We start from the raw sequence: 25,711 nt of genomic DNA, 5'->3' as shown, positions 1-25,711 counted from the left end.
CCGAAGACAAGACACTGCTCAGGACACCTTCTGCCCTCGCATGAGAAAGGAGCCACCACTGCACGCGCAAAACACGCCAGGAAGGGGCCTGCAACACGCCGCCATCCCAAGCCGCCTTTCCATCATATCCCAGCGAGGGGGTCTCCACGAGGTCATGGAGATCCAGAAACACCTGCACACTGGGAGCAGGACCTGACACCACAGACCAGTACCCTGGAAAGTGGGCCAATGCTTCCAGACCCAAGTCCAATTCCGACGGCTGGCCCATCCGACTCTGCAGGTCTCTGAAGCAGGACCCCCTAAACTGAGTAGCCGAGGCGTGCGTGGCTGGGGTGGGGCCCACAATGACCCCAGACCTAAGGTTTCCCAACAGCCACCCCAAGGCCTGGAAGAAGAGGCAGGGCTGCCTACCAGTGCTGGGGGGCTGCAGCCTTGCACCCTAGGAACCCTCCCCACTCTGGGGACACTCGAGATGGCCACACTGTCCCCCCACTCTCTGCTCACTGCTAAGCCCGTTGATAAAGGCTTTGAAAGACGATCACCCAGAAAGATCAACGACAAATCTGGAGTGATGGCTCCCACCTGCTGCACCCCGGGGCTCGGGCCAAGGGCTTCTGGGAGGTGGGGCTGTGGGCCCAATCCACAGACATGGAAACTGAGGCTCATGGACTAGAAGTGACTCCCCTCGAAGTCAAGTAGGCTCCTCATCTTTATTTAACATCCAGTAAAACACAGGGATTACAGGCTGCTCGGAGTTCTGGGAGTAACCACTGCTCCAGACAGACAGGAATAGAACATGCCGGGCCCCCAGGCACCCCTCCCACCAGCCTTCTACCAGGTCATCCCCACCCAACCACGCATGCGCTCTTGGTCACCACAGCCCTCGTTTCCTCCTAGCGGTTCACATGAACAGCGTTGTACGGCAGGGACATGGCAGGGACATGTGCCTGGTGTCTTCCACCCGGCGCACGTTTCTGAGATTTGTTCCCACTGTCATGTGCACCAGGCGACCACTCCTTTCCATTCCTAAACAGTACTTGGTCGTGCGTGGATCTATGGTTATTGATTTATCTATCCTCCTGTTGACGGACGTGCGGGCTGTTTCCAGTTTGGGGCTCTTGTGAAGAAAGCTGCAAAAACACTTATGTACCAATCTTTCTGCAGACATATGTTTTCATTTCTCCTGGGTAAATATGCACAGAGCGGCATTGCTGGGGCACAGGGTACATGCTTCCGTTTCCAAGAAACTGCCGCACAGTTTTCCATGGCGGTGGCACAGCCCCGCATCCACCCCGGCCGTGAGCAGTGTACGGCTGCGCCCTCCTCACTGGCAACTGGTGGCGGTGTTCTGACGTGGCCGTCCTGGGACTGGTGGCATCTCCCGGCTGGCCACCTCTCTCTAACTTCTACCAACGCTGGGCACCAAACCATGGCTTTCGTTCCTGCGGCTCCTTCGTAACGCGTCTGCTCAAGCCCCTCACCCCAAATGCATCGGGCCGTTTGTTTTCTTATCTCTGATCGTAGGAGTTCTCAGGCCTGCTGATCATTACTTACTCCTCCAGAAAGATGAGCAGAGACCGCTGGATGCCCTGAAGTCAACGACAAGCCGTCAGAACTGGAGAGGCTTTCGGAAGCCAGCCACGGCATCAGACATCAATCAAAACCGACACAGCTTGGAAAAATGCCAGTCCTTAAGAGCACTATGATATTTTTCTTTTCAAATAATTAATTGCACCAATCAAGGAAAGTCAGTGTGCATTAAGTTATATTTGTAAATTCCCGTCCAAGTGACAGCCACATGCATCAGAATGAGCACGCGACAGAAAACAGGGGTGGGGGGAGCACACGTTGCCCCAGGGCCTGGCCCCCGCTGTGCAGGACGTGGGGTCCCCAGGGCCTGGCCCTCACTGTGCAGGACGTGGGGTTCTCTGGGCCAGCTTCTCCCCACTAAGCTTGGAGCTTCGTGAAATGAGGGGCAAATAAAATTAAGATTTGGGGTTTTTTAAAAAAAATGTAATTACTGGGCCAGGCATGGTGGCTCACACCTGTAATCTCAGCATTTTGGGAAAAGGCCAAGACAGGAGAAATGCTTAAGTCCAGGAGCTTGAGACCAGCCTGGACAGCAGAGTGAGACCCCATCTCTAGAAAAAAAAAAAAAGTTAAAAAATTAAAGTAAATGCCATTACTGATTCCTTTATCCTATCTGAGCTGGCTTCAGAAAGCTTCCCCCTGACCACCTCCTCTAAGGCCAAGTGACGCTCCCTGTCTCTCCCTTGGGCCCATCCGGTGTGGTGGAGAACCAGGCCTGCAGGCACGTGTCAGGCAGACATCAGACTCTGAGCCTTCCGGGCTCCAGCGGGGCCCCCGGAATGCCAAGACCAAATGGGGGTGATGGCAGCAGAAATGTAAGGACCTCACTCCCCCAGCCCAACCCCTCCTCTGAAGCGAGGCCTAGAACAGAAAATGCGCTCGGTTAGGACAAGATTATGTTCCTGCGAGGAAACCTGCGTCCTGGTGGCTTCATTCCACACTCACGGTGTCTGTCCCCAGTGTCACTGCTGTCAACATTATCCAACAATCAATTAGAAGGCATTGGGATGATGAATAGGCTTTGCGGCAAAGTCATCAGCAGTGACAGGACACAGCCCCAGACACCAGGCACGGAGAAAGCCCGGAACTCGGTTTCCTCTGCGACCTCTTGCAGAATAAATTGAGGGAGTCAATGGCAGATTACAGAAATACACACTTTTAATTATTAAAAAGCTCTGCTATTGATCGGCTTTTTCTCCTAGAAGTAAATACCATTACAAAGATTTATAAGTGGAGTGTGGGGAGTCACTCGTTTGAAGGCTGCCAGGAATTCAGATGAGGGACCCACGCAGCTCTCTGGAAGGGACGTTCATCTCGAGCCTGCGGTGTCTGAGGGGCTGAAGGATGGTCCCCAGGCGAGGCGGCACAGGTGCTGCTCGTTGCAGTGGGACAGGGGTCTTCACCGTGGCGGCCTCTGGAGAAACTGGTGCCCAGCCCCAGCAAGCAGTTGGGGGTGTGGGGGAGCGCAGCCGTCTGGCCTGGAGCCCGCCTGCTACCATTCACGCGGCCAGCAGCCACTCCGGGGCTGGTAGTGAGCCACCTTTGGCTCAGGTTCAGGCACTTCACAGACAAACCGCAGTGCGATACAGACGCTGACCGGGGCGTCCAGACCACTCACTGCCTGCCCACCCCTTCGATGGGCAGCCCCCTCCAGGAAGCACCACTTTGGAGAAGGTTTTAGACAAACCAGCCAGAAAATCAGTACTTCTCACTTCCCCGAGCAATGCCGTGATCTGTCTGGTTTTGCTGGTAATGAATGATGTTCCAACCAGAAGACGGGCGATGACAGGAAAGGCCGGAAACCCGCACTTCTCCCCGCGAGATCCGTGCTGTCTGATGAATGCCCACAGCGGCCGGGAGGCGGCCTCTGGGTTGCGGCCCCGCCGGGAAGAGCGGGTCCCTGATGTGCGAGCTGATGCTTTGGCGGTTTGATTGAAATGTCAGAAGCGATTTCTGGCTGGCGGACACCCAGGGCCTCACCACAGAGCACACTCCCGAGCCCGCACATCACTCTTCCCGCGGACCCTCGTGAGCTGGGCTCCCCAGCTGCTCCCTACTCCTGCCCAGCACTCGGAGTTGCGGCCCAGACCTGCCTTACAGGTTCCTGGCACGTGCGTCTCACCTGGACAGAACTGGGGACACAGGCCTGGACTCTCCCATGCATGAAGGCTTCCCCATGGGGAAGGAACTGCCTCGAGTGGGTGCAGCTGCTGAGCCAGACCCTAAGCACAGCCTGCTCTGCTCCTGGGACACCAAACCCCGTCCGTCAAACCAGGTGCAGGGAGGCCCCACCCCCAGCCTCAGGTCTCCTCCATCACAGCCTCCGCCAGCAGCCCCTGAAGCTGTGAATTGAATGAGTTCACAGTCTTCACAGTGCAGGAGAGCCCGAAATATCATTTCTAAATAGGCAGTTCTCTCCACGGACGGGTGACATGGGCCGTGGGGTGCCTGAGACTGAGGGTGTGGCCTGGGGCGGTAGCAACCGGGTTCCCACCTCAGACGGGGCGAGGGGCTCTGCCCTCTGTTTCTTTGGCGGCTTCCTGCCAGGTCAACAGGGGCCACCCCTGCCCTTCCACCCCTGCGGTCTCTGCAGAGGGGCCTCTGATGACCACACCCAGGAGGAAGTTTTGGTTTGGTTTGGGAGGGGAGGGGAGGGGAGGTTAACACCCCACCAGATTCAAGCTCTGTCATCCTCTCTCCCCTGTGGAAGAGTTGGAGGTTAACTGCTGAGCCACGTGCCCCTCTTCTGGCTTGCCAATCACTGTTCTAGAAACTTCTCCAGGGTTAAGCAGCTTATCTCCTGGGGTGTGTGTGGCCACCCAGGCTTGGGCCCAGTACCCACTCCACTCACAGGCGTGCAGGCTCCACCCTGTACGCACCCGGCTGAAGGGGATCCCGTACTTCTTCAGGATGATGGGTGAGATGAGGGTCATCTTGTGCCGCAGGAAGGCGTCGCAGCCTTGCGAGCTCCCAGGGAAGAAGCCTAGGGCAGAAAAGACAGACATCGGTCTCCTGGCCACAGCCAGCCAGGGTCGGTGAGGAGGCTGCCCTCTGGGCGGGCAGGCTCTTTCCTCCCACGGAGAGCAGGCGTGTGGGAGCACAGAGCACAGCCGGACCTGCCCTTGGTTCGCACGGCCCCAGTGCCCGCAGGTCGGGGGGAAGGAGATGCACAGAAGCCGCCCCACAGTGCCCTGCCGTGAGGTCTGCCGGTGGCAGACAGTGGTGACACCCTCTGGCCTCTGCGCAGCTGCCGGGACTCGTCTCTGCTCAGCGGCGGGGGCAGCCCGGAGCCTCCTCACCATGGGAAGGACCAGGGTTACTTGTGTGACAAGGTGCCCACCCATGGCATATACTTGGATCCCTCACAGGGCACGGCTATGCAGAGACTTTCCCCTCTGACCTCCCCCGAGACTAAATCCACCATATCACAGCCCACACGGTCACCTGGTCAACGAGAGAGCATGACCCTAGGGAAAGGACACAGTGTGGCCGCTCTCCTCTCGGAGCTAATGTTCTAGAACCAGACCAGCCAGGGACGGTGGGGAGTGAGCACTGCTGCCTCCCGCTTAGGTACCTGCCTTTAAGGCCATGAATGAGACTGTGCACCTGCCCCACACAGCACCGCGGGTGTCCTCACTAGCACTGCACAGGTGAGGAAATCGAGGCCCAGGCCAGCAACTGACTCACCCTCAGCCCCAGCACCGCCAGGAAGTGGCAGAGTGGGCCTGACCCCGGGCTGTGGTCGGGGCTCACAACCTCTTCCTGTTAGGCTGAGCTCAAAGTGGCGGGCTGCGTGCACATGTGTGGGGCTGTCTGTCCAGGAGTGCACTCCACAGCTGAAAGCAGTGTCTGGAAAGCAGGCACTCACACCAGCGGCTCAGTGCCTTCCCAAACCTCATAGCCAGGCCGGGCTCGGTGGCTCACACTGGGAATCTCGGCACTTTGGGAGGCCAAGGCAGGTGGATGGATCTCTTGAGGCCAGGAGTTGGAGACCAACCTGGTCAATATCACAAGACCCCATCTCCACAAAAATAAAAATAAAAAATAAACTAAGCTTCCTAACTAGCACAGTTCAGGGACGTTCCCAAATCACAAGGTGAAGACCCGTGCATTTAGGGGGTAAGGTAAGGACGCCCCGGCTTCCCGGCAGCAGCTGCGGAGGCCCACACCCCTCCGTGTGCAGCACAACCCCTGTACCGAAGGGGCTTCCCTGAAGCGGCTGGGTCCCCAGAACCAGCGCCGGGGGAACCAGACGGGCCCGAGCCAGGAAGGGCAGTTCAGGGAGGGGACTCGCCGCCTCATCTCGGGCACTTCCTGCTCCACCACCCACTCTGCCAGTGGCAACGGGCAGGAGGCCGGCCCAGGAGGCAGGAGGACGGGGGTCAGGTGTGGACTAGGGGAGGCCCGCCGGGGGAAGCCCAGCTCCAGTACAGACTGCAGAGCCTAGGGCGTGCTCCCCACCAGCGCTGCTGGCTCTCCCCGGGCTGCGCCTGTGTCCTCTGCCCTGTGGCGGTAGAGAGCTACTGCTGAGTGGATGACAGAGGTGTGGGGTGTCATGCCTGCAGCAGACAGGGAGCCCACAGGCGTCCACCTCCCGCCAGGACTGACCAACAGCCTCGGCCAGCCCGAGGGCCCTTCGAGAAGCCTGCACAGACCTCAAGCACCTCCAGGTCAGGACACACACCCAGTGGGTCGTTGGTGGAAGGCACACACGTGTGTGTGACAGCACCAGCACACAGAGGCCCAGGCACACGGGCAGACGGGAGAGCAGGGCCACGGTGCTTCTGCTGACACCCGGCCGCACAGGCCCCACGGTGAGGTTTTGCAAAGTGTAGGGGTTTGTCGAATCCAGCAACTTCTCTCTGCACTAAAAGCATTTCAATTAGAATTATGACTGCCTGCCACCCGGCCCGCCGGCCTCTCCGCAGTTCCTCTTTTTAATGCACAGTTTAAGTGGCTCTCATTAAAGCTCTAACAAAGGCGCACATTTTAAGTGATTAGCACCAATAAGGCACCAGCACATTAACGCTCTCTCCACAGGCTCCACAACTCTCCAGCGAGCCCGTGTGGAGCCCAGCTACTCATTTTCCATATTAATCGCACACCCCTCCACCGTCCGGATGACGGAGCACAACGCCTCCCCGCAAGTCTGGGAGGGGCACCTAGGAACACACGCGGGGTCGGGCTCGCCTTCCCCAGCACTGCCCCAACCTGCCCCCCGCTGCCATCCAGAGGGCAGGACAGGCCCGGAGCCAGAGGCCACAGGGGCTCAAGGTGTTTCCGCACAGCTGCAGGCATCTGGCACATCCCACCGCCCTTCCCGCCCCTCCTCGGGGTTCACAGCTAGGCTGGCTCCCACAATTCTGGGAGCTGCTCTGCCCTGCTGAGGAGTGACTAGGGTCTCACTCTGTCACCCCGGCTGCAGTGCAGTGGCTTGATCACAACTTACTGTAGCCTCGACTTCCCAGGCTCAAGCTCTCCTCCCGCCTCAGCCTCCTGAGTAGCTGAGATAACAGATGCGCGCCACCACGCCTGGCTAATTTTTACAGAGACAGAGTCTCATTACGTTCCCAAGGCTGGTCTTGAACTCCTGGGCTCAAGCGATCCTCTGATGTCAGCCTCCCAAAGCACTGGGATTCCAGGTGTGAGCCACTGCACCTGGCCAGAGAGTCCATATTTTCTAAGAACCCCTGTGAAAGCACCACAAAGAACTAATTCTTCTGTGGCTCCCCTTCACCCAGCCCAGGCACTGAGCCCTCTGCACACCTAGAAACCGAACCAGCCCTCCAGGTGCCTGGCCTGGCCTCAGGGTAGAACTGGTCACATTGCAGGGAGAGAGGATGTGGCAGTGCTTGGGGACAGTGGTGGCCCTGCCAGGCCCTGCCAGACCCTGCCTGCGGCCTCTCCAGCAGGCTCTTGTCAACCTCCGCTTTTCTAATGCAAAAGTCGTACTGGGTGAGAAGGGAGGGGACAGTGGCTAACTGTAGTCTCCATTAAATATGGAGGGGGAGATGTGACTGGCAAGGAGGGGGTGGCCCTCTCGATCTGGGCACCAGAGAGCACCAGGAAGGGCCCGCCCGGGTGAAGCCCAGCTCCAGAACACAGACTGCAGAGCCTAGGGCCTGCTCTCCACCAGGGCTGCTGGCACTCCCCAGGCTGCGTCTGCGTCCCCTTCCCAGCGGCAACAGAGAGGTACTGCTGTGTGGACGACAGAGATGTGGGGTGTCATGCCGGCAGCAGACTGGGAGCCCACAGGCACTCCCTGACTGCTTGGTGAGGTTTTCTTCTGTGGCTTTCTAAGTGTGGCTGGCTGAATAATGGAACTTCGAGGCACCCATGTGCTGACCCCTGGGACCTGTGAGTGTGACACCTTCCGTGATGAAAAGGACTTTGCAGATGGGACTGAGCTAAGGATCTTGAGGTGGGGGAGCACCCTGGCTCTCCGGGTGGTCCGATGTCGTTCCGCGGGTCCTCAGAACAGCAAAGCAGAGGGACATTTGGTTAAAGCAGAGAAAAGTGAGGAGACCAGAGACAGAGGCTGGAGTGATGCGGCCCAAGCCAAGGGATGCGGGCGGCCTCTAGATGCTATAGAAGGCGGTAAACGGGTTCTCCCCTGGGCCCGAGTCAAAGGATGCGGGTGAAGGCGGGAAACGGATTCTCCCCTGAGGCCTCCAAATGGAGCTGGCCCTGCCTGCACCTGGGTTTTAACCCCTTAATGGGCATTTTAGACCCCTGGCCTCCAGAACTGTAAGAGAATAAATGTGTGTTGTTTTCAGCCACTAGCTCTGTGGTCATTTGTTGGAGCCTCAGGACGCTAACACAATGCGGGGAATGTTTCTTTAGCTTATGTCTTCAAATGTGTTTTGGAAATCGGTATTAAAAAAATACAATGGGAGAAATGCTTTAATCTGGCTTTTCTTTCACAGCTTTAGTATGTAAGTGAGCTGGACCTTTGATACAGCTTGCCTGTGACTGCAGAATTTCTACTATCAGAAGCATGCTCCTAAGACCAGGGTTCACCTGTGCATAAGAACAGGGCCCAGGTTTCCAACAGGAATGCTCAAAAATACCAAGAGCAAAGCCCTCAGTCCAGAAACCAGGAGACTGTGTGCCAGGAGAGGGCCCAGCCCACTCCTCAAGGACTCGCCTACCCGTCCGTCCCCGCCACCGAATCTGCCGCGCTTGGGCAATGTTTCCTGCACAGCCACGCAGCTCCTGGCGCGGTCTCTTGTGACAGGAGACCCTGACTTCCCCAGAAAGACTGACAGTTCCCATCTCCAAAGCCAAAGCCCATGGGAAGGGGGAAGAAGCGTGTGGCGAGCGTTCTTCGGCTTGAAGGTTTGGAAGGGACAGAGGACGGCAACCAGGCAGTCCCGGGAGCCTGTACTGAGGCTGGGCGAGAGCTCCTGGAAAAGCCGTGGCTGTCGTGTGCTGACCTGCCCGACGCCGTCCCTGAAGGGCGCGGTGCTCGGGCAGGGCCCTTTCAGCACTGTCAGAGGAACGATGGGTCCTCACTGACCCTCCCTCTGCACGTGCCCCAAGCTGTCCACCTGCCAGCCCGGAGGAGCCAGCTCTTGAGCGGCTGGGAACGGACCAGCAGGAGGGAGGAACTGCTTTAGCCAGCTGTCTTTTCATGACTTTCTGGGCACTCAGGAACAGTGAGGTGTCATGAAACTCGCACCCCTGTTGTGCTGTGACGCCGGTGCTGACTGGGAACCCTGCTCAGGCGCCTCAGGGCCAGGCGGTCAGGGGAGTTCAGGGGGGCCCCACCCTGGCTGTCTCCAGGTGTGTGACTTGTTTCCAGGCACTCCCCCAGGCACTGGGCCTCCGTGACAAACCCCTCCTTGCCCAAGAGTCCCCAGGGAGCATGTGAACGCGGGCTGGTGGCGTCACTGGTGAGGACATGTGCTGAAGGTGTCCAGGCTGGGTCCCAGCAGAGCAAGGGCAAATGCCGTGCGGCCACCATGCCAGCCCCCGCACAGGTGAGCGGACTGCTGGCTGAACTGTCTCCTTTCCTAGGCTTTCTCAGAATTAGCAAGGGCACAGTGTGGGGCCGGGTGATGGAAGAAAAATGAACACAGGCTGCCCTCCCTGGGCCCTGGCAGCCTTTGACCAGGCCCAAGAAGCTTGCACTAAGAAAACTGGAAAACAGGAGGGTCTGGGCATTCTGTGTGAATTTCATGGAGACAAACCGCACAGCAGAAGGGCGTGAATCTGACCACGAGGGTGGGAGGAAATGGAAAAATCACACAGTAATGGCTCAAAGAATGTCACCACTCCCCAAAACCCAAACCCAAACCCAAACAGCAGCAGAGCCCGGGGGATGCCAGCTGCTCCTCCTCTCCCACAGGCCCCACCCACCCGGTCCCTGGTCCCCAGGGCCCTCGGGGTAGTCACCTACCAATGGCCAGCCGCTCCAGGCGCTTGCCGTGCTCTGGTGGGATGGCGTACCTGCGAGAGAAGGGAGGCACGTCAGAGGCAAGGTCAGTGGGGGCCACGCGTGGGGGTGTCCCTGGTGGGACCTGCCTCGGGGAGACACAGACAGTGCCCAGGGCAGAAACAAAGTGCAGTCGTGGTCAGGGCTGTGTGGAGGGGATGGCTGGGGGTGGGGGCTTTCAGGATGGAATCCATAAGGAAGCGAGGGGGGCGGGTGGAGGAGCGGGGAGTGAGGACCATGGCTCAGTGGCTTGTGACACACTCAGAAGCCAGGAGTGTGGACGCTCCCGGTTAAGCGGCATTACACTTCCAGGAGGCTGAAAAGGCAAAAGATAAAAGAAAGTACTGGAACTGCGGGTGGCGAGCAGGTCCTGGGGGGCCGAGGCTGGAATAGGAAGCATCTGGGGCCCCTGGAGCTGCCAGCCTGGTCTCCAGGCCACGTCATGGTCTCCAGGCCCACGTCACCTGTTTCCTGGCACCGGGAGCCAACAGGGAAAAAGCAGCTTTGGGAATGAGAAAAGCTGCATTTGTCACCAACTTTATAAGTTTTATTTTTACACATTTTACATTTGAAAGATCACCAAGGCTACATCATAAATAAGAAAGACGTAAGATAAAGTTTGTAAACAGAGGAAGCGAAGTTGGGGGGGGGGCGTCCCGCTCATGCCGCACCCAGAAGCTGGGACTCTCTTCCCATGGGGGAAGGTGGGCACCAGAAGCTGCAGCCTTGAGGGGGAGTGAGAAGGCCCAATGCCAACAGGGACACCACCCAGCCCACCCAAGGCCTCCGGCAAAACAAAAACCTTATTTCCAAGCGAAGGGGACCGGACGAGGACGGGGCCTCGGGGACTTGAGGATGCACAGCTGAGTGCCGGCTGAGGTTGGTCAAGTCCCGTCCCGACCCCTGCTCCAGAGTAACAAGGCCAACAGCTCCCGTTCTAGAACAGTCACACAGATGAGAGGACACGGGATGTGGTCTCTCCCCCAGACCCTCCCAGGGCAGAAGCAAGACAAAGAAACGTTCAGAGGGTGGGAGACAGCCCCCGCTCCGCTACAGCCCCTTCCAACTGAAAGGCCACTTTGTTTCTTAACGAAATAAAGAAGCCAGGCGCGGTGGCTCACGCCTGTCATCCCAGCACTTCGGGAGGCCGAGGCAGGCAGATCATCTGAGGTCAGGAGTTTAAGACCAGCCTGGCCAACATGGTGAAACCCCTCCTCTACCAAAAATACAAAAATTAGCTGGGCCTGGTGGCGGTGGCCTGTAATACCAGTTACTCGGGAGGCTGAGGCAAGAGAATTGTTTGAACCTGGGAGGCAAAGAAGCAGTGAGCCAAGATGGCGCCACTGCACTCCGGCCTGGGCGACAGAGTGAGACTCTGTCTCCAAAAAAAAAAAAAAGGCCGGTGCGGTGGCTCACGTTTGTAATCCCAGCACTTTGGGGGGCCGAGGTGGGTGGATCACGAGGTCAGGAGTTTGAGACCAGCCTGACCAACACGGTGAAACCCCATCTCTACTTAAAATACAAAAATTAGCCGGGCGTGGTGGCGGGCGCCTGTAATTCCAGCTACTCAGGAGGCTGAGGCAGGAGAATTGCTTGGATCCGGGAGGTGGAGGTTGCAGTGAGCCGAGATTGCACCACGGCACTCCAGCCTGGGCAACAGAGCGAGACTGTCTCAAAAAAATTTAAAAAAATAAAAATAAAAATAAATAAGGAGGGGGCAGGAGCTGGAGATGAGGCAAACATCACAGAGTTTCTGCTCTAACAGGACACAAGTAATTAATTTCTGGGCATGCTTCCAGGGTCCCTGGCCGAGGCGACCCCAGCACCTTCAACTCTGTCATCCTCAGAGAGTCTTCCATTGTCTGGACAGAGGTGCATTCCTCTTTTTAAAATGGGCTTTTATCGTTTACATAAAGATAAGAAAAGTTAATCCCAATCCAAAGCACCTTTGTGGGATTAAAGACCCTTCCACACAGGGAATAAAACCCTCCGCTCCTTCTGGGAAGATGCCGGGGACGGGAAGGAACTAATTTATGGCTCCAAGGCTGCTATGATTAATGCCGTATCCCCAGCCTACAATGCTGCTCCACTTAATTACTGCCTGTAATTGGGAGTTGTAAAGATAAGATTAATTGAATCTGGCGAATGTTAAAAGTTTAATACATTGGAACGTGGCTCTGGTGTTATCAGAAAGCACAGACTGCAGGACGCCGGCCCGGTGTTCAGAGGAGCGGCCCCCAGAGAAATCACAAAGGACTCTTGGACAGGAGGCCGGACAGTCACAGAGACCTCCCGGCTCCGCCACTGCCAGCGCCCAACAGCGAGCTGCACCTCCCACCGCGCAGAACAACCCAGCGACGGCCTCGGGGACCAGAAGACCTGATGCTGGCAGACCCGCCTCCCAGCCACCCCCAAGGACGCAGGTAGAAGAAAAACCTCAGTTTCCAAGAGAAAGTGCCAGGACAGGGCTCTAAGGACACACAGAGCTGAGCGAGGCTGGAGGCACCATGCTTCGTCCACGCCAGGCTGAAGGCATGCTCAGGTTCACTTAGGGGAGCAACCCTAGGATGGGGCACTAGAATTGGCCTCGGGGCCTGCTTCTCACACCAAGGCTCTCTGGGTGTCCTGAAAAGCCCCGTTCAAAGGACAGGGTTGCAACGGCACCGGTGGGCAGGCCAGGGAGCTGGCGGATTGAAGCAGACGCACGACACAGACCCACAGTCACCACAGGAGAAGAGACTCAGGGAGGCTTCGGGGCTCCCAGAGGGGCGTCTCAGCAGGGTCCTCCGCCCAGGCCCCCAAACATCGAAGGACGCATAGCCCCCTCCTTGTAGTCCCTGCTCGGGGCCATGCTAGGGCATCCCTGACATTTGGCCTTGGCTCTGGAGGAAAAAACAAACAGGCAAAGCAGCTATTTGGGTTGGAAATGTTTGTTCACTAAAGCTCGAGGCAGGGGAGCATCTGTCTGGCTATCAGTGAGCAACTTCTCGGGCTGTAAAACCAAGTCAGGCTTATCGGCCACCGACACAGTGAGGCAGTTTGTCTCGCTCCCTGGGAGCTCGGTTCCCATCGCAAGGCCAAACTTCATGGCCAAAATCAATCAGCTTTGCCTGCCTGCGACCCCAAGAGGCCTCCTCCTGGACACGACAGCCCAGTGTGCCCGGGCAGCACGGGGCTCTTGCATGCTTTCTGGACAGACAGCTGCCCAGGCCCTCTGGCTCCCGTGCAGGGGCCACTGGTCCCCAGGTGGGCCTGCTCGCAGCCTTCCTCTTCCGTCCAGCTCTGAGATGCCACCAGCTCCATGTCCTGCACGGGCCCTGCCCACAAGCCCCCGGCATTCCCTCCCTCCCCTCCCTCCCCCATGCCAGCACCACCTCCTGCTGACACAAAGGCCCCCACACCAGCCTCTGTCCTCTGACTCCATCAACTTCCCCGGGCCCCCGCAAGGGCTGGCCACCTCTCACCCGCTAGAGCCCTGGAGGCCAGCTCAGTGCACGTGTCCCTCCTTTCTGGCATCTTCAGAGCACATCCCCACGACTGGGGCTGTGGGTGGCTGGCCCTCTGCAGCCATCAGCTCTCCCTAAGCCAGGGGCAGGGTGCGGAGGGTCTGTGGCCCAGCGCACAGGGATTGCTGGAAGAAGCTGCAGAGGTCAAGACAAAGGAACCAGGAAGAGCAACTCCTGGAACCTGGCGGGTCTGTGCAAGGCAGAACAGGCTACAGGGCTTCAGAGGGCAGAGTCAGAAATGTTAAGGGGATGGGAGACTCAGCTCAGTGCAGTGAGGATTCTTCCAGCAAGCTAAGCTCTCCGAGCACAGAGCAGGTGCCTTGGGGTGTCTGGGTGGGGGCTGAAGACAGTGCCGTTGAGGAGGCTGCCAGGGGAACCTTCAGGAGGGAGGGGCGGCCTGTACAGGTGCCTCAGGTGCCCCCCCGCAGGCCCCTGGCCTTTCCTGGAGGAATTTGGTTCTAAATCGGGGCAAATGCAATAAGCAAGTGCCCCTCTGAGGACTCACATCGGCCGGGACATGGGACCCAGGACCTAGGACCCAGGCATTGCCATTTCTCTGCACCTCTGTCCACAGCAACTCCTGCAGGGTCTCTATCTCCATGTTCTCAAAGCCCTGCCTGCCTGCCCCGCACCCACTCCTTCTGTTCTAGAACGTTCTACACAAGCCCTTCTGGAAGACGGTAAACGACTAAGTCAAAGAAACTCAGCTCCGCATCTCCAGCCTGGGCTCTGGAGCCATCTACCTGGTAACCACTCCTGGTGCCCGGCGCTGGCCGCGGAGGGCTCCACAAGCTCTGTAAGAGCCGCACGTGGTGGTGACCGGCAGGCCGAGAAACAAACCCAGGCATCGGACGCCCTTTTGGACAGTCAGTCATGTGCAAGCCAAAGCAGCATGGGTGAGAAAATAAAACAATAGGAGAGACAAACACCAGGATGTGGCCCCCCTGGAGCTGGGGACACGAGACACGCGAGGTCACACGGTGAACAAAATGACGGCCCAGCAGTGTACCAGCTCCTAGACCCGTGGGAAGACACATGTGAGGCGGCACAGTGACCCACCAAGGAGGACACGAGTTCCGGAAGGAAGGACACCCTGCCGCAGGGAAAGTGGGTGTGCAGGCACGGGCAGGGGAGCAGCCCCCAGACCCTCTGCCTTCCCAGGTTTTTCTTTTACACCTTGAGGTGCTTTGAGTAGTGAATGTCACCAACCTTACACTTACTGCCACCCAAGAAAGACAAAGCTAAAAGCCTCAAAGCCACCCACAGACAAGAGGGGGTCGGGTCACCTCTCAGGAGCTGGGACCCAGAAGCAGAGAGCAACTGAGGTTGTGAGCCCTGCGGCCTGACATGCACGAGTCTGACCAGTGTCCAAAGACGCTGGTCACACGGGAGGTCAGGATTGCAGCAAGGACTGGGCCCCGACGTGGGCAGCAGCGAGCCGCGTGTTCCTGTTTCAGTGCGGAGGCCACAAGGTGGGGACGCCCCGCCAGGCTCAGCCAGTGTGCTGAGATCAGGCCTGTCCGGCAAGGTGGCAGAGCTGTCCGGGACCCTGACGGCCTTGCTTCTGCTTCTGCAATTCCCCAGGGGCTCCTGGCGAGGGGTGGGCGAAGCTTTGCCACGGGCCCCAGCAGAAGTCCCCGGCCTTGCAGAGGAGGGAATGGATGGCGAGCAGCTCACGAGACGGAACTGGAGCCGGAGCCAGAGCCAGGGAATCACAGCAAAGGCATTCTCTGCAGGCAGGTGCTCACCTCCAGCCAGGGAACGGGCCGCTGTCACCTCGCCGCCACGCCGGCCCGGGAAAGAGTCTTCCTGGCCGCTGCAGAGGATGCTATTAATAGTGTAATTTTCTTGGTGTTTTGTTTATTCCCCCGGAATGGCTTGATGGATGTGAATAATTATCAGACTATAAAAGCCAGCAAATGTGCTATTTTCTATCGCTCTAAATCATCAAACAAATAAAGTGTGAAACAGCATTTTTGAATATAATTTTCCCCTCTAATGGCTTAGAATTATTTCAAGAACAATGAAAATAAATAAGCAAATGCCTTTGAGTTAAAAATTAAATGAGTGTGTCAGGAAAGGGAACACAGGCCGTCCTGGGCAGCCGGGACCTGCCCGGGAGCCCTTAGCTACAACAACGGTGAGCAGACGGGCTCGGGGCCGCAAGGCCCAGGCCACCCCTGGGTGCCATCTCACAGAGCCCCATCTGGCTCCATAAAAGCGTGGCCCTCCCTGGGCTCTGCGAAACAGGTGCTGTGGCTCCTCCTGGGCTGGGTGATGCTGCGTGGTGGGGCTGCCTGCTTCACTTGTGGGCACTGCCTGCCTGGCTGACGCCCCAGCACCCCCAAGGACCCTGCCTGCCACGGCCGAAGCACACCGCACCTGACCTCGGAACCCAAGGCGGAGGGGGTGGGGGTCCAATATCCTGACCCCCTCACAGCCTCTGCCTCTCCCAGCCATGGCAGGCAATGCCAGCAGGGCCACTGCCTCTCAGACCAGGCAGGAAACCTGAGATCGGGCAAAGTCTCTAGATGAGGGATGTAATGCTGGTGCCAGCCACACATGTCGCCACCACACCTGCCAGCTGCCCCAGGCTCCCTACCTGGGCGGCCCTTCCGCAACGACCAGGTAACTCCCGGCACCCTCTCCCTCCTGCTGCAAGGGGAATGGGCTCCTTGGAGGTTCTCAAGCCAGGGCTCTGTGGCCCCTCATCTCTGGCAGTGGCCCCTGCCTGGTACCATCTTGCTCGGTCCCTGTGGATGGCTCCGAACCAGGAGATGAGACATCATAGTGGAAGGTTTTCTTTTAAGATTCGTGCACCTTTCTCCCAGGTGACAGCGGCACTTGGAATCCATTCCATGGCCCAGCCTGACAGCTCCTGCCAGTGGAGGCTCTCGGCAACTAGGTGCCAGGGATGAAAACGCTCTCCTCCCTGCCCCCCGCTCCCCGCCCCCACCGCCAAGGTACGTGTGCCAAGAGCGGGGGTCCGACCGGGAGCCCTTTAGAGATGTCGGCGCAGCCCAACGCATGCTAGAGGGTGAGGAAGTTAATTTCACAGTGTCTGCACAGGCCTGGGCAGACGGGCCCTCGCCATTTAATGTGCTATCGTCACAGACACAGAACCAGGGAGGCAGAGCCCGTGCACACCACGCTGCAAGTACCCGAGACCAGGTGTCAGGTTGGACAGAGGCCACCTGGCAGAGTGAGCCACCCACGCAAGCCCAGGAAGGCCACGGCAGATCCAAATGCCAGCGGCGCCCCCAGGACCCCAAGTGGCAAGCAGAACAGAAAAGCCATGGCGATCGCCACCCTTGCAACAAAGCCCTGAGGTGGCCCTGGCCTGTGACCCAGCAGGACGGCTCTGGCGCACTGCCCTGTGGCTGGCACAGTCCAGGAAGGAGAACAAGTCGGCTAAAGGGTGGGCTTCCCGTGAGACCCAACAGAGAGCTGCAGTCTCAGCCCCACACCCACGCGAGCCCCTCGGCCGACATGCAGTCCCGGAGCTAGCTGAAGACGAGCCAGGCCAGGGCGGCTCCTCTGCTCTGCTCCTCAGAGCCACGCAGTGACCAGGCCAAGGACCCACAGGCCTGTGCAGTGACACTGCGCTGCGCCATGTCAACCCCATCCACGGAAACAGCCGAGTTCTCCAAGTGCCTTCTATGTATGCTACGGATATTACACCTCAAACAAAGCTATTCACAGGAAACTGAGGACCTGTCCACCACACTGAGGACACAGGACCAGCAAGCCACAGTCCCTGCCTGAGGTGCTGGGCTCAGTGCCACAGACGCACTTGGCTCTTCGGAGTGTCCTCAGTGTTGTGGAGTCCAGGGTGTCCACCAAGTTAACACAGGCCCCACCAGAAGCCCTGAGGAGACCAGGTCACAGATGTCCTCTCTGGAAAAGGCACCAGGCCCAGGTGGTTTTAATGAATCCTACCCAATGACCCAATGACCTTCATCAAAAGGGACAGTGCTCATGTACACACACGGCTGGCAAGCAGCAGGGAAGATCTGATGTCACCGAGCTCGTTTTCTGCATCTGGCATATTTTCCCAATGGATGAATAAATGAACAAATGGGAAACCCTATCACCAACAAAGAACACACAAGAAAATGGTCAGTCAGTCCCATCTGGATGTAAAAATCCTAAACACAGTATTAGTGAGTCAAGCACAGTAGGCTATGGCAAGACCACGAAGAGTTTATCACCAAGGTTGCAGAGACATTCCAAAAATTAATATCTACCGAAAATTCCAAAGCATTCGGTACAAAATTCTCAGGCAACCAGGACTAGCAGGGACTCTCCCACTATCACCTTCACGGCGAGGCAGGAGAGGACACCATCTGCCCGTCGTCACAGCATGCGCCACACTGCATTAGAGACACTAGCCAATGTGATACATCAAGAAAAAGACAAACAGTTTAACAAGCAGAAGGGATAATACAAACTTTTTTTTTTTTTTTGAGACGGAGTCTCGCTCTGTCGCCCAGGCTGGAGTGCAGTGGCCGGATCTCAGCTCACTGCAAGCTCTGCCTCCCGGGTTCACGCCATTCTCCTTCCTCAGCCTCCCGAGTAGCTGAGACTACAGGCGCCCGCCACCTCACCCGCCTAGTTTTTTGTATTTTTTAGTAGAGACGGGGTTTCACCATGTTAGCCAGGTTGGTCTCGATCTCCTGACCTCGTGTTCCACCCATCTCAGCCTCCCAAAGTGCTGGGATTACAGGCTTGAGCCACTGCACCCGGCCCAAACTTCTTAAACTCATAATATAAACATCTAAGCAAGGCGTGATGGTGCATGCCTGTGTTCCCAGCTCCTCAGGACGCTGAGGCAGGAGGATCACTTGAGTCCAGGAGGTTGAGGCTGCAGTGAGCCATGACTACATCACTGCATGCACTCCAGCCTGGACAACAGAGGGAGACCCTGTCTCTTTTAAAAAAAAAGAAAAAAAGAAAAAGTTTAATTATAACATAAGTTTCTACTTAAGAAATCTAAGCAAACAAACAAACTGGTAAAACTATAGAATTAAACACAGCCCAGCAAGGTGGCAGAATTAAAAAAAAAAATAAACAAAAAGAGGGTTTCCTCTACAGCAGAAAGAACATTAACAGAACACTCTACACCCACTAGGGTAAACCTGTCCCTCGTCTAGGGTGGAGGGGCAGGAATTTTCACCACAAACAAGGTCACACACAGACCTGATAGCGTGCTTACCTGCTGTACTCACAGGCTCTGACCTGGGAAGCCGGCACCCACCTGGGTAAAACCCCTCCACACCCCTGCAACAGTGCATGGGGACAGGCGGAAGGGCGGGCAGGTGCCAGAGCTCACCACGCAGGCGCGAGAAGCAGGAAAGGTATGCTACCAACGGCCACCCCAGGAGAACAGGTCACCCAGGACAGGCGACCACCCCACAGATCAGTCTGGCAAGATGAAGATGTTAGAAAAAACACCTGCGCAGGCAAGGGAGTGGATCCACAGGCCAGGACACACAGACAGCCCGGGAACTGCCAAGAACACTGAGGTCCCATATCCCGGCTGAGAGGGAGGGAGAGGAGCTGTCACCAACCCCAGCCTGCTGGGAGGGAGAGATCACAGGGGACCGGACAGGGGGCGGGAAAAGGAAAAGTGAGACCCTTTCCCAAAGACTCACGGAAGAAATGGGAGTCCCAGAGCAGGTGTAGGCCCCATGGGGAAGGCTCCAGCCCTGGCATTCTGCGGGGCCGGCCCTGCTCCCCCAGACACCGGCGCTGCAGAAATGGAGCCAGGCCTGGGCTGCACAGCTCCTCCTGAGGTGACGACAGAACTCCTCCAATGTCTCATGGAAAGCTACCCTATTTCTTCCTTCCTTTTTTTTTTTTTTTTTTTTTTTGAGACAGGGTCTTTGCTGCAGCCTCAAATTCTCAGGCTCAAGCAATACTCCCTCCTCAGCCTCCCATGTAGCTAAAAGATGACAGGTGTGCACCACCACACCTAATTTTTTCTTCTTTTTTTGTAGAGATGGAGTCTCGCAACGTTGCCCAGGCTGGTCTCGAGCTCCAATGGCTGGCTCAAGCAATCCTCCGGCCTCAGCCGCCCAAACCTCTGGAATTACAGGCATCAGCCAACCTGCCTATTTCTACTGGAAAAATCCTCTTCCATGGAACCTTGTCCTGGGGAGAGGCCACCTCCCTCATTTGTCCCCAGCACAGGGGCCCCTTTATGTGACAGATACTAACACTTGCTCGGGAGATAGGATCTGCCAGGGACCAGGGAGGCTTGTTCCCAGGAAACAGCCTTATTGAGCTGCAGCGGCTTTATCTTGAATGGATCGTTTTACGGGACAATAGATGATGGAATTTGGTATCTTAAACCGGCAGTGTCAATGATTTCAAATAATGACATTTTTATTGAGACACACAGGAGACCAAGAGTCCTGGGAGCGTTGGCTCAGGGAAGATGGGGAGCCTCGGATGGGGAGAGCCGCCCACAGGAATGCCAGACAAACAGGAAACGCAGGTGGGCGGAGACACAGAGCTCTCAGCTCTCGCAGGGCCAGCCAGAAGACCTCATTCCCAGCGCGGTGGCCGTGGGTGGCCCGCCCTGCTCTCCTAGGCCACGAGGTGTCACCACACTGGCCCTCAGGAACCTGGGCTGGGTCAGCACCCTCAGGAACCATGCAAACTTCACACACCACCAGCCCACTTTAATTAGGAGCAGACTGCCCGAGGCAAGCCGTGTCGTGCCTGCAATTAAAGGCCGGATTGGAGGCATCTGATCCCCAGCCCTGATTTATTTTAGGCCCACAAATTACTTTTATTATATGACAAGGCCAAAAATGCAAAGTCATGTGCGAGTTGTTTGCGATGTTTTTCCTGCAGCCTTGCCAGGAAAGCTGTGGGAGTGCCCGTCACAGGGGAGGGCGTGCAGGGCAGGTGCCCACCGACAGAGTGGTGGCTGTCAGGTTTGGACACAGTGCCAGGGACACAGGGCCACTGACACACAGCAACCTCCCTCAAGTGCCCGCTGTCAAACCGGCCTGAATTTCTGCTCATCAACAACCAGGAGGCAGCCCCCACCATGCCCAGACCCATGGCCCTCCTCCAGCGTTACTCAACCTGGGTGGGGTCTTGTTGAGATGGAGTCTCACTCTGTCGCCCAGGCTGGAGTGCAGTGGCGCACTCTCGGCTCACTGCAACCTCCACCTCCCAGGTTCAAGTGATTCTCTTGCCTCAGCCTCCCAAGTAGCTGGGACTACAGATGCCCACCACCACGCCCGGCTAAGTTTTGTATTTATAGTAGAGACGGGGTTTCACCACATTGGTCAGGCTGGTCTCAAACTCCGACCTCAGGTGATCCGCCCGCCTTGGCCTCCCAAAGTGCTGGGATTACAGGCATGAGCCACCGTGCCCGGCCCATGGCTCCCTTTTGTCCAGAGTAGTGAGGGATCACCCAGCCAAGATCAGCACCCACATGAGCCCAGCCCCATGGGGCCTCGACACTGGCCCAAGGAGGTGCTGGACTGGTGGCAGCTCTGAGGTCCTGAAAGGCTGTGAGGAGGAGGCAGCAGAGAATCTGAGAAGCTGCTCTGGCACCAAGCTCTGCAGAAGGCCAGCTGGGCACCGGGGCCAACGCGCCCATGGCAGGAGTGAGCCACGCGCAGGCGTCCCGGAGAGGCAGTGGGGCGTGAGGCCCTGGTGGGAGTCTGAGTCTCTGTGTGCAGAGCACGGTCTGGACACCTGCAGGCTGTGGAGGCTCCCATCTATTAAAACGCTCTGATGCCTCTAGGCTTACATTTATTTCACCACCGGCGTCCACAGACACACAGCAGCACCCACTGAACCTCATGAGGAAACACAGTGACAGCCAGGCCCCTGGAGACCCAGATGGCCCGGGGCATCCTAAATGGCGCGCTTAACGATGTGACCAGCTTTGGAGAGCACGGGAGTGAAACTGTCTCACACACAGGCCGACGGCCATGGGAGTACACGCTTCTGTTCCTATGACCTAAGTCTCAGCCTGTGCCCACCACAGGCAGAGGCCACAGGAAGATACTGGGTCCCTCCCTGGGCCTCGGGGACCGGGGCTGGGCTCTGGACCTCCGAGATGGTTTGGCTCACGCACAGGTTAAGTCTGCTCGGCTCGCAATCAGGTCAGGGAGAGCAGGTGACCCGAACCCTCGGCAGGAGGCTGCTGAATGAGGGCCATTAGCATCGCTGTCATCGGCCCCATCCTGCGCCCGCCCCATTTCATCGGAAGGCAGCCAGCGCTCTGTCCCCTGCTGCTGGCGAGCGTGGAGGGGAGGAAGCTGTGCGCTGCCCAATTTTTAAGCAAAGATAACGAAAACGCTCTCCTCCCGCAGATTTGCAGCCATCTCCCTTCTGGGGAGCTGAACCCTGCCGGCAGCAGCCTTGCTGAAGGGAGAGAAATTTGCCATGGAAACTAGGCACTGCACTCAGAACCCAAACCTCTGATGCCTATGGAGACCGGGTGGGCGGGCGACTCCGGGTCAGGGCCAGCCTTACTGGCTGCGGTAGGAGGGACCCGTGGGCACACACAGACCCCCACAGCCTGAATAAACTCCTCATCCAAACAGTGCCCGGCGGGATTATCTGAAGATGGGAATTCACGCCCAGTGATGACATTTCAAACAGAACTAACAGTTTCTTAAAGTGGTGGGCAGGGACAGGATGCTGGTGACTCGCCTGGCACGCCGCAGCCTAGAAGCAGGCGCCGGGTTTGTTTGGCTCCTGCCTCCCTAAAGCAAAAATCCTGCGGCCTCACAAGCAACACGAGCCAGCGTGTGCACTGCCACTCCAACCCGAAGCGCCGGCTTTGAACAAAAGACTCCAAAATGAAGGCCATCTGCTCCTGCCAGACCAAGCCAGTGGGTGAGTGAGGGGCCGCATTCAGGACTCAGCACACGATGTGGGGCAGGGGCTAGTCAGACAGTGTGAGGCTAAGGCAGCCCCTGCAAGGTCCAGAGCCAGCCCCGGCACACACTACACCCAGGCCCTGGCCCGACAGCCCGCTCCCACAACCACTCCATTCTCCTGGAACATGGCCAAGAGTAGTAGCTCCCCTACTTAGGAATCTTCTGTGCCCACCTCATGCCCCTGCTCCTGAGCTGGTCATCCGTCCTCCCCTCACCAGGCTCCCCTCCTCCCTCAGTCCTCAGAGACCCCCGGTCTCCCTGCCTCCATCCCAAGGGCTCCCAGGCCTGGCACTGCTCTGGGGGTTAGGCGTGGGGTGTCTGGCTGCACAGCCACACCAAAGGCCCTTCCCAATGGCTTCTGCTCCTGACGCAGCTCATGCTGGGCCCTGAGCAGGCATGAGCACTCCGTCAGGGCTTGCGCAGACCCATCTCTTCATCCTCGAGACCCTGTTGGCTGAGACCCTGCAGGGCACCCAGCCCCCACATGGCAGGAAAGAGAAGGCTTACCCGCCCTTTCCCAGTTGGACACGTGGTCAGACTACATTTCCCAGGCTATCTTGATGCAAGGTGTGGCCACGTGACTGGGTGCTGGCCAATGAGGTGTGGGCAGAAGTGGTGGGCCCTGCCCTCAGACAAGGTCCCCTAAGCAGCCCATCAATCCCTCTTCCCTCACCTGCACAGCAGCACCCAGGGCGACCTTGGACACCACACACGTTGGCCTCGGTCCCTGCATCCCTGCACCATCTCCATCTCCCACAACAAACTGTCACCTTCAAGTCTGGCTAAGCAGGGCTTAATATGGTGACTCCATTAGAAATGGGTCCTTCCTCACCCAGACCTTCCTCACCCAGGCCACCCTCACCAACTGGGACACACCCTGTCCTTAAGGCAGCACAACGTCCTGGCACCTACTCCCAGGACCTGCCGCCCTCCTGATCCCACAGGGCAACGCTTCAAGGGCAGGTCAGACGTCTCCTCAATCTGTGCCTTGTCCGAACAAGGACATGGAGCCGGGACACAAGTCAAAGGGTTACTCCAGGCAAAGCTGCCACATGAGGAACAGAACATGATAAACGCAGCCCCAGTCACAGTTATGGACAGCAAGGCTTACGATCAAAACGAATTTCTTACATGAGCGGCAGGTGAAGAGATGGTAGGTCTTTCGCAGAAACCTTATGCTGGAAACAGTCCAAATGTCCGTCCACGGCAGAATGGAGAAGTCGACTGAAGTCCAGCCATACAGTGGGGAATTGCACAGCTGTGACAATGAGTGCGCAGCCACCACACACAGCTGGACGAATCTTACACACAGACCACTGAGCAGAAAGGCGAGGAAATCAGCCCATTTGTAAGACCTTCCAATGCAGCCAACACACAGCTTCACTGCCCGGGCCACAGGCACACGCGGCCTGGCAAAGGGGAGAGGCAAGGGCGCCGCCGGCACAGCCGGGAGGAAGCCACCACTACAGCATGCAGAGGGGGCTGAGAAAAGGAGGCACAGATGCGGGCCGTCCTGACATCGGGGTACACAGGGGACAGCCGTAGAGTCATTTGCTAACGCGTGCACACACACGCGCGTGCATATATATATCCGGTACTTACGTACTTTATATCCATTTCTGTACCAAATCATGTTTCACAGAAAGAATGCCTACAAAAGGGCAGCCCTGGGACAGGCAGAGCTCTAGATACCCCAGGACTCCCTGCCCCAGGGCTCCCACACTCCTCGTGTGATACATGCCCCATGCTGCGGCCGTGAGGGCCTCGAAGATGTGATCAAGGTCCCCATCGTTTCTTAACCTTAAGAAAGGGAGGTGGCCGGGCACAGTGGCTCACGCCTGTAACCCCAGCACTTTGGGGGGCTGAGGCGGGCGGATCACCTGAGGTCAGGGATTCGAGACCAGCCTGGCCAACATGGTGAAACCCCGCCTCTCCTAAAAATACAAAAATCAGCCAAACGTGGCGGCGCGCACCTGTAATCTCAGCCACTCGCGAGGCGGAGGCAGGAGAATCACCTGAACCCGGGAGGTGGAGGTTGAGGTGAGCCGAGATCATACCACGGCACTCTAGCCTAGGTAACAGAGTGAGACTCCGTCTCAAAAAAAAAAGGGAGATGATCCAGGTGGGCCCGACATTCAAAGACAACAGCATGGAAAGGGGGGAAAGTGCCACTCTGCAGTGGAGACACTGGACATCTACACCCAAGCCGGGGGACCAGGGCCAACACCAGCAGTGACGTCATGCTGACGGCTGCACCTTTGACCCTTGCTAGGATGTGATGGGAGGGCCCTTCACCCCTGTGGTCTTCCTCTGTAAAACCCATCACCCCAGTCTAACCACAAAGAAAAACATCAGACATGCTGATTAGGGGACATATGGATTAGGGGACGTTCTATAAATCCCCTGGCCAGCCCCCCTTCAACACTGTCCAGGGCATCAAACACACTGTCATAGCTCAGGGCCCTACGGAGACGGAACACGTCATGTGGGACCCGGATGGGTAGAGGGGACAGAAAAGACAATGGGGGAAGACAGAGGAAATCTGGAGCATGGATCTTAGTTGATAGCGCATCAGTGTGGGCCCATCAATGACCACAAGTGTGCCACACTGACAGAACATGCTCCTAACAGGGAGCCCGGTGGGCAGCTCTGTGCTTACTACCTTCCCACTTTTTCAGTGACTCGAAAACAGGTCTAATAAGATCTATTTAAAAAGACAAAAAGGGGGAGAATACCTCACCAAAAAGTGGACAAAAAACACAAGCACAAGCCTGGGATGAGAATGAGAGGAGGGACCCGCCCGACACTGGCCTGCTGCGGGGCACCCTCCCAGCTCCCACCACGGCCACCGCCCGACACTGGCCTGCTGCGGGGCACCCTCCCAGCTCCCACCATGGCCGCTGCCCGACACTCGCCTGCTGCGGGGTGCCCTCCCAGCCCCCATCCTGGCCACCACCTCTGCTCACCAAGAAGCCAGTTTCCCAAATCCTGCTGTCCAGACGCACAGCAGGGCAACTGACCATCTGAACACCGGGAAGTCCCCCGACTGAGCAGCACGGCTTGGAGTGCGATTTTCACACAGCAAAAGGTGATAGGAAAATTGCTCTGTCGTCCCTGAACAAACACCGAGTGTCTCTGTATCTGTCCTAGCCAGCTCTCAGCAAGAGCCAGGAGCCAGCCTGCTGGGGCAGATCCCACTGATAGGTATGGCGGGAGCCCCAGGGAGTGGCCCCATATGCCCTGGGTTTCCCGGTCACCCTGGC

The 25,711-nt window shown here is 57.6% G+C and overlaps 1 protein-coding gene across 3 annotated transcripts in view; it reads right to left on the bottom strand.

Moving 5' to 3' along the window:
* KDM4B (lysine demethylase 4B) overlaps nt 1-25,711 on the bottom strand; it is a 184,648-nt gene that overhangs the window by 69,998 nt on the left and 88,939 nt on the right. For all 3 annotated transcript variants that reach the window (XM_007994886.3, XM_007994888.3, XM_073017075.1), the window contains exons 7-8: nt 9,992-10,041; nt 4,470-4,573 (exon numbers count right to left, since the gene is read on the bottom strand). In XM_007994886.3, the coding sequence (XP_007993077.1) occupies nt 4,470-4,573; nt 9,992-10,041 (154 nt within the window). The remainder of the gene's footprint in view (nt 1-4,469; nt 4,574-9,991; nt 10,042-25,711) is intronic.

Source organism: Chlorocebus sabaeus, chromosome 6, assembly GCF_047675955.1.
Source record: "Chlorocebus sabaeus isolate Y175 chromosome 6, mChlSab1.0.hap1, whole genome shotgun sequence".
NCBI lineage: Eukaryota > Metazoa > Chordata > Mammalia > Primates > Cercopithecidae > Chlorocebus > Chlorocebus sabaeus.
The sequence above is the reverse complement of the archived record's forward strand: the minus strand, read 5'-3'. Positions and strand labels throughout refer to the sequence as shown.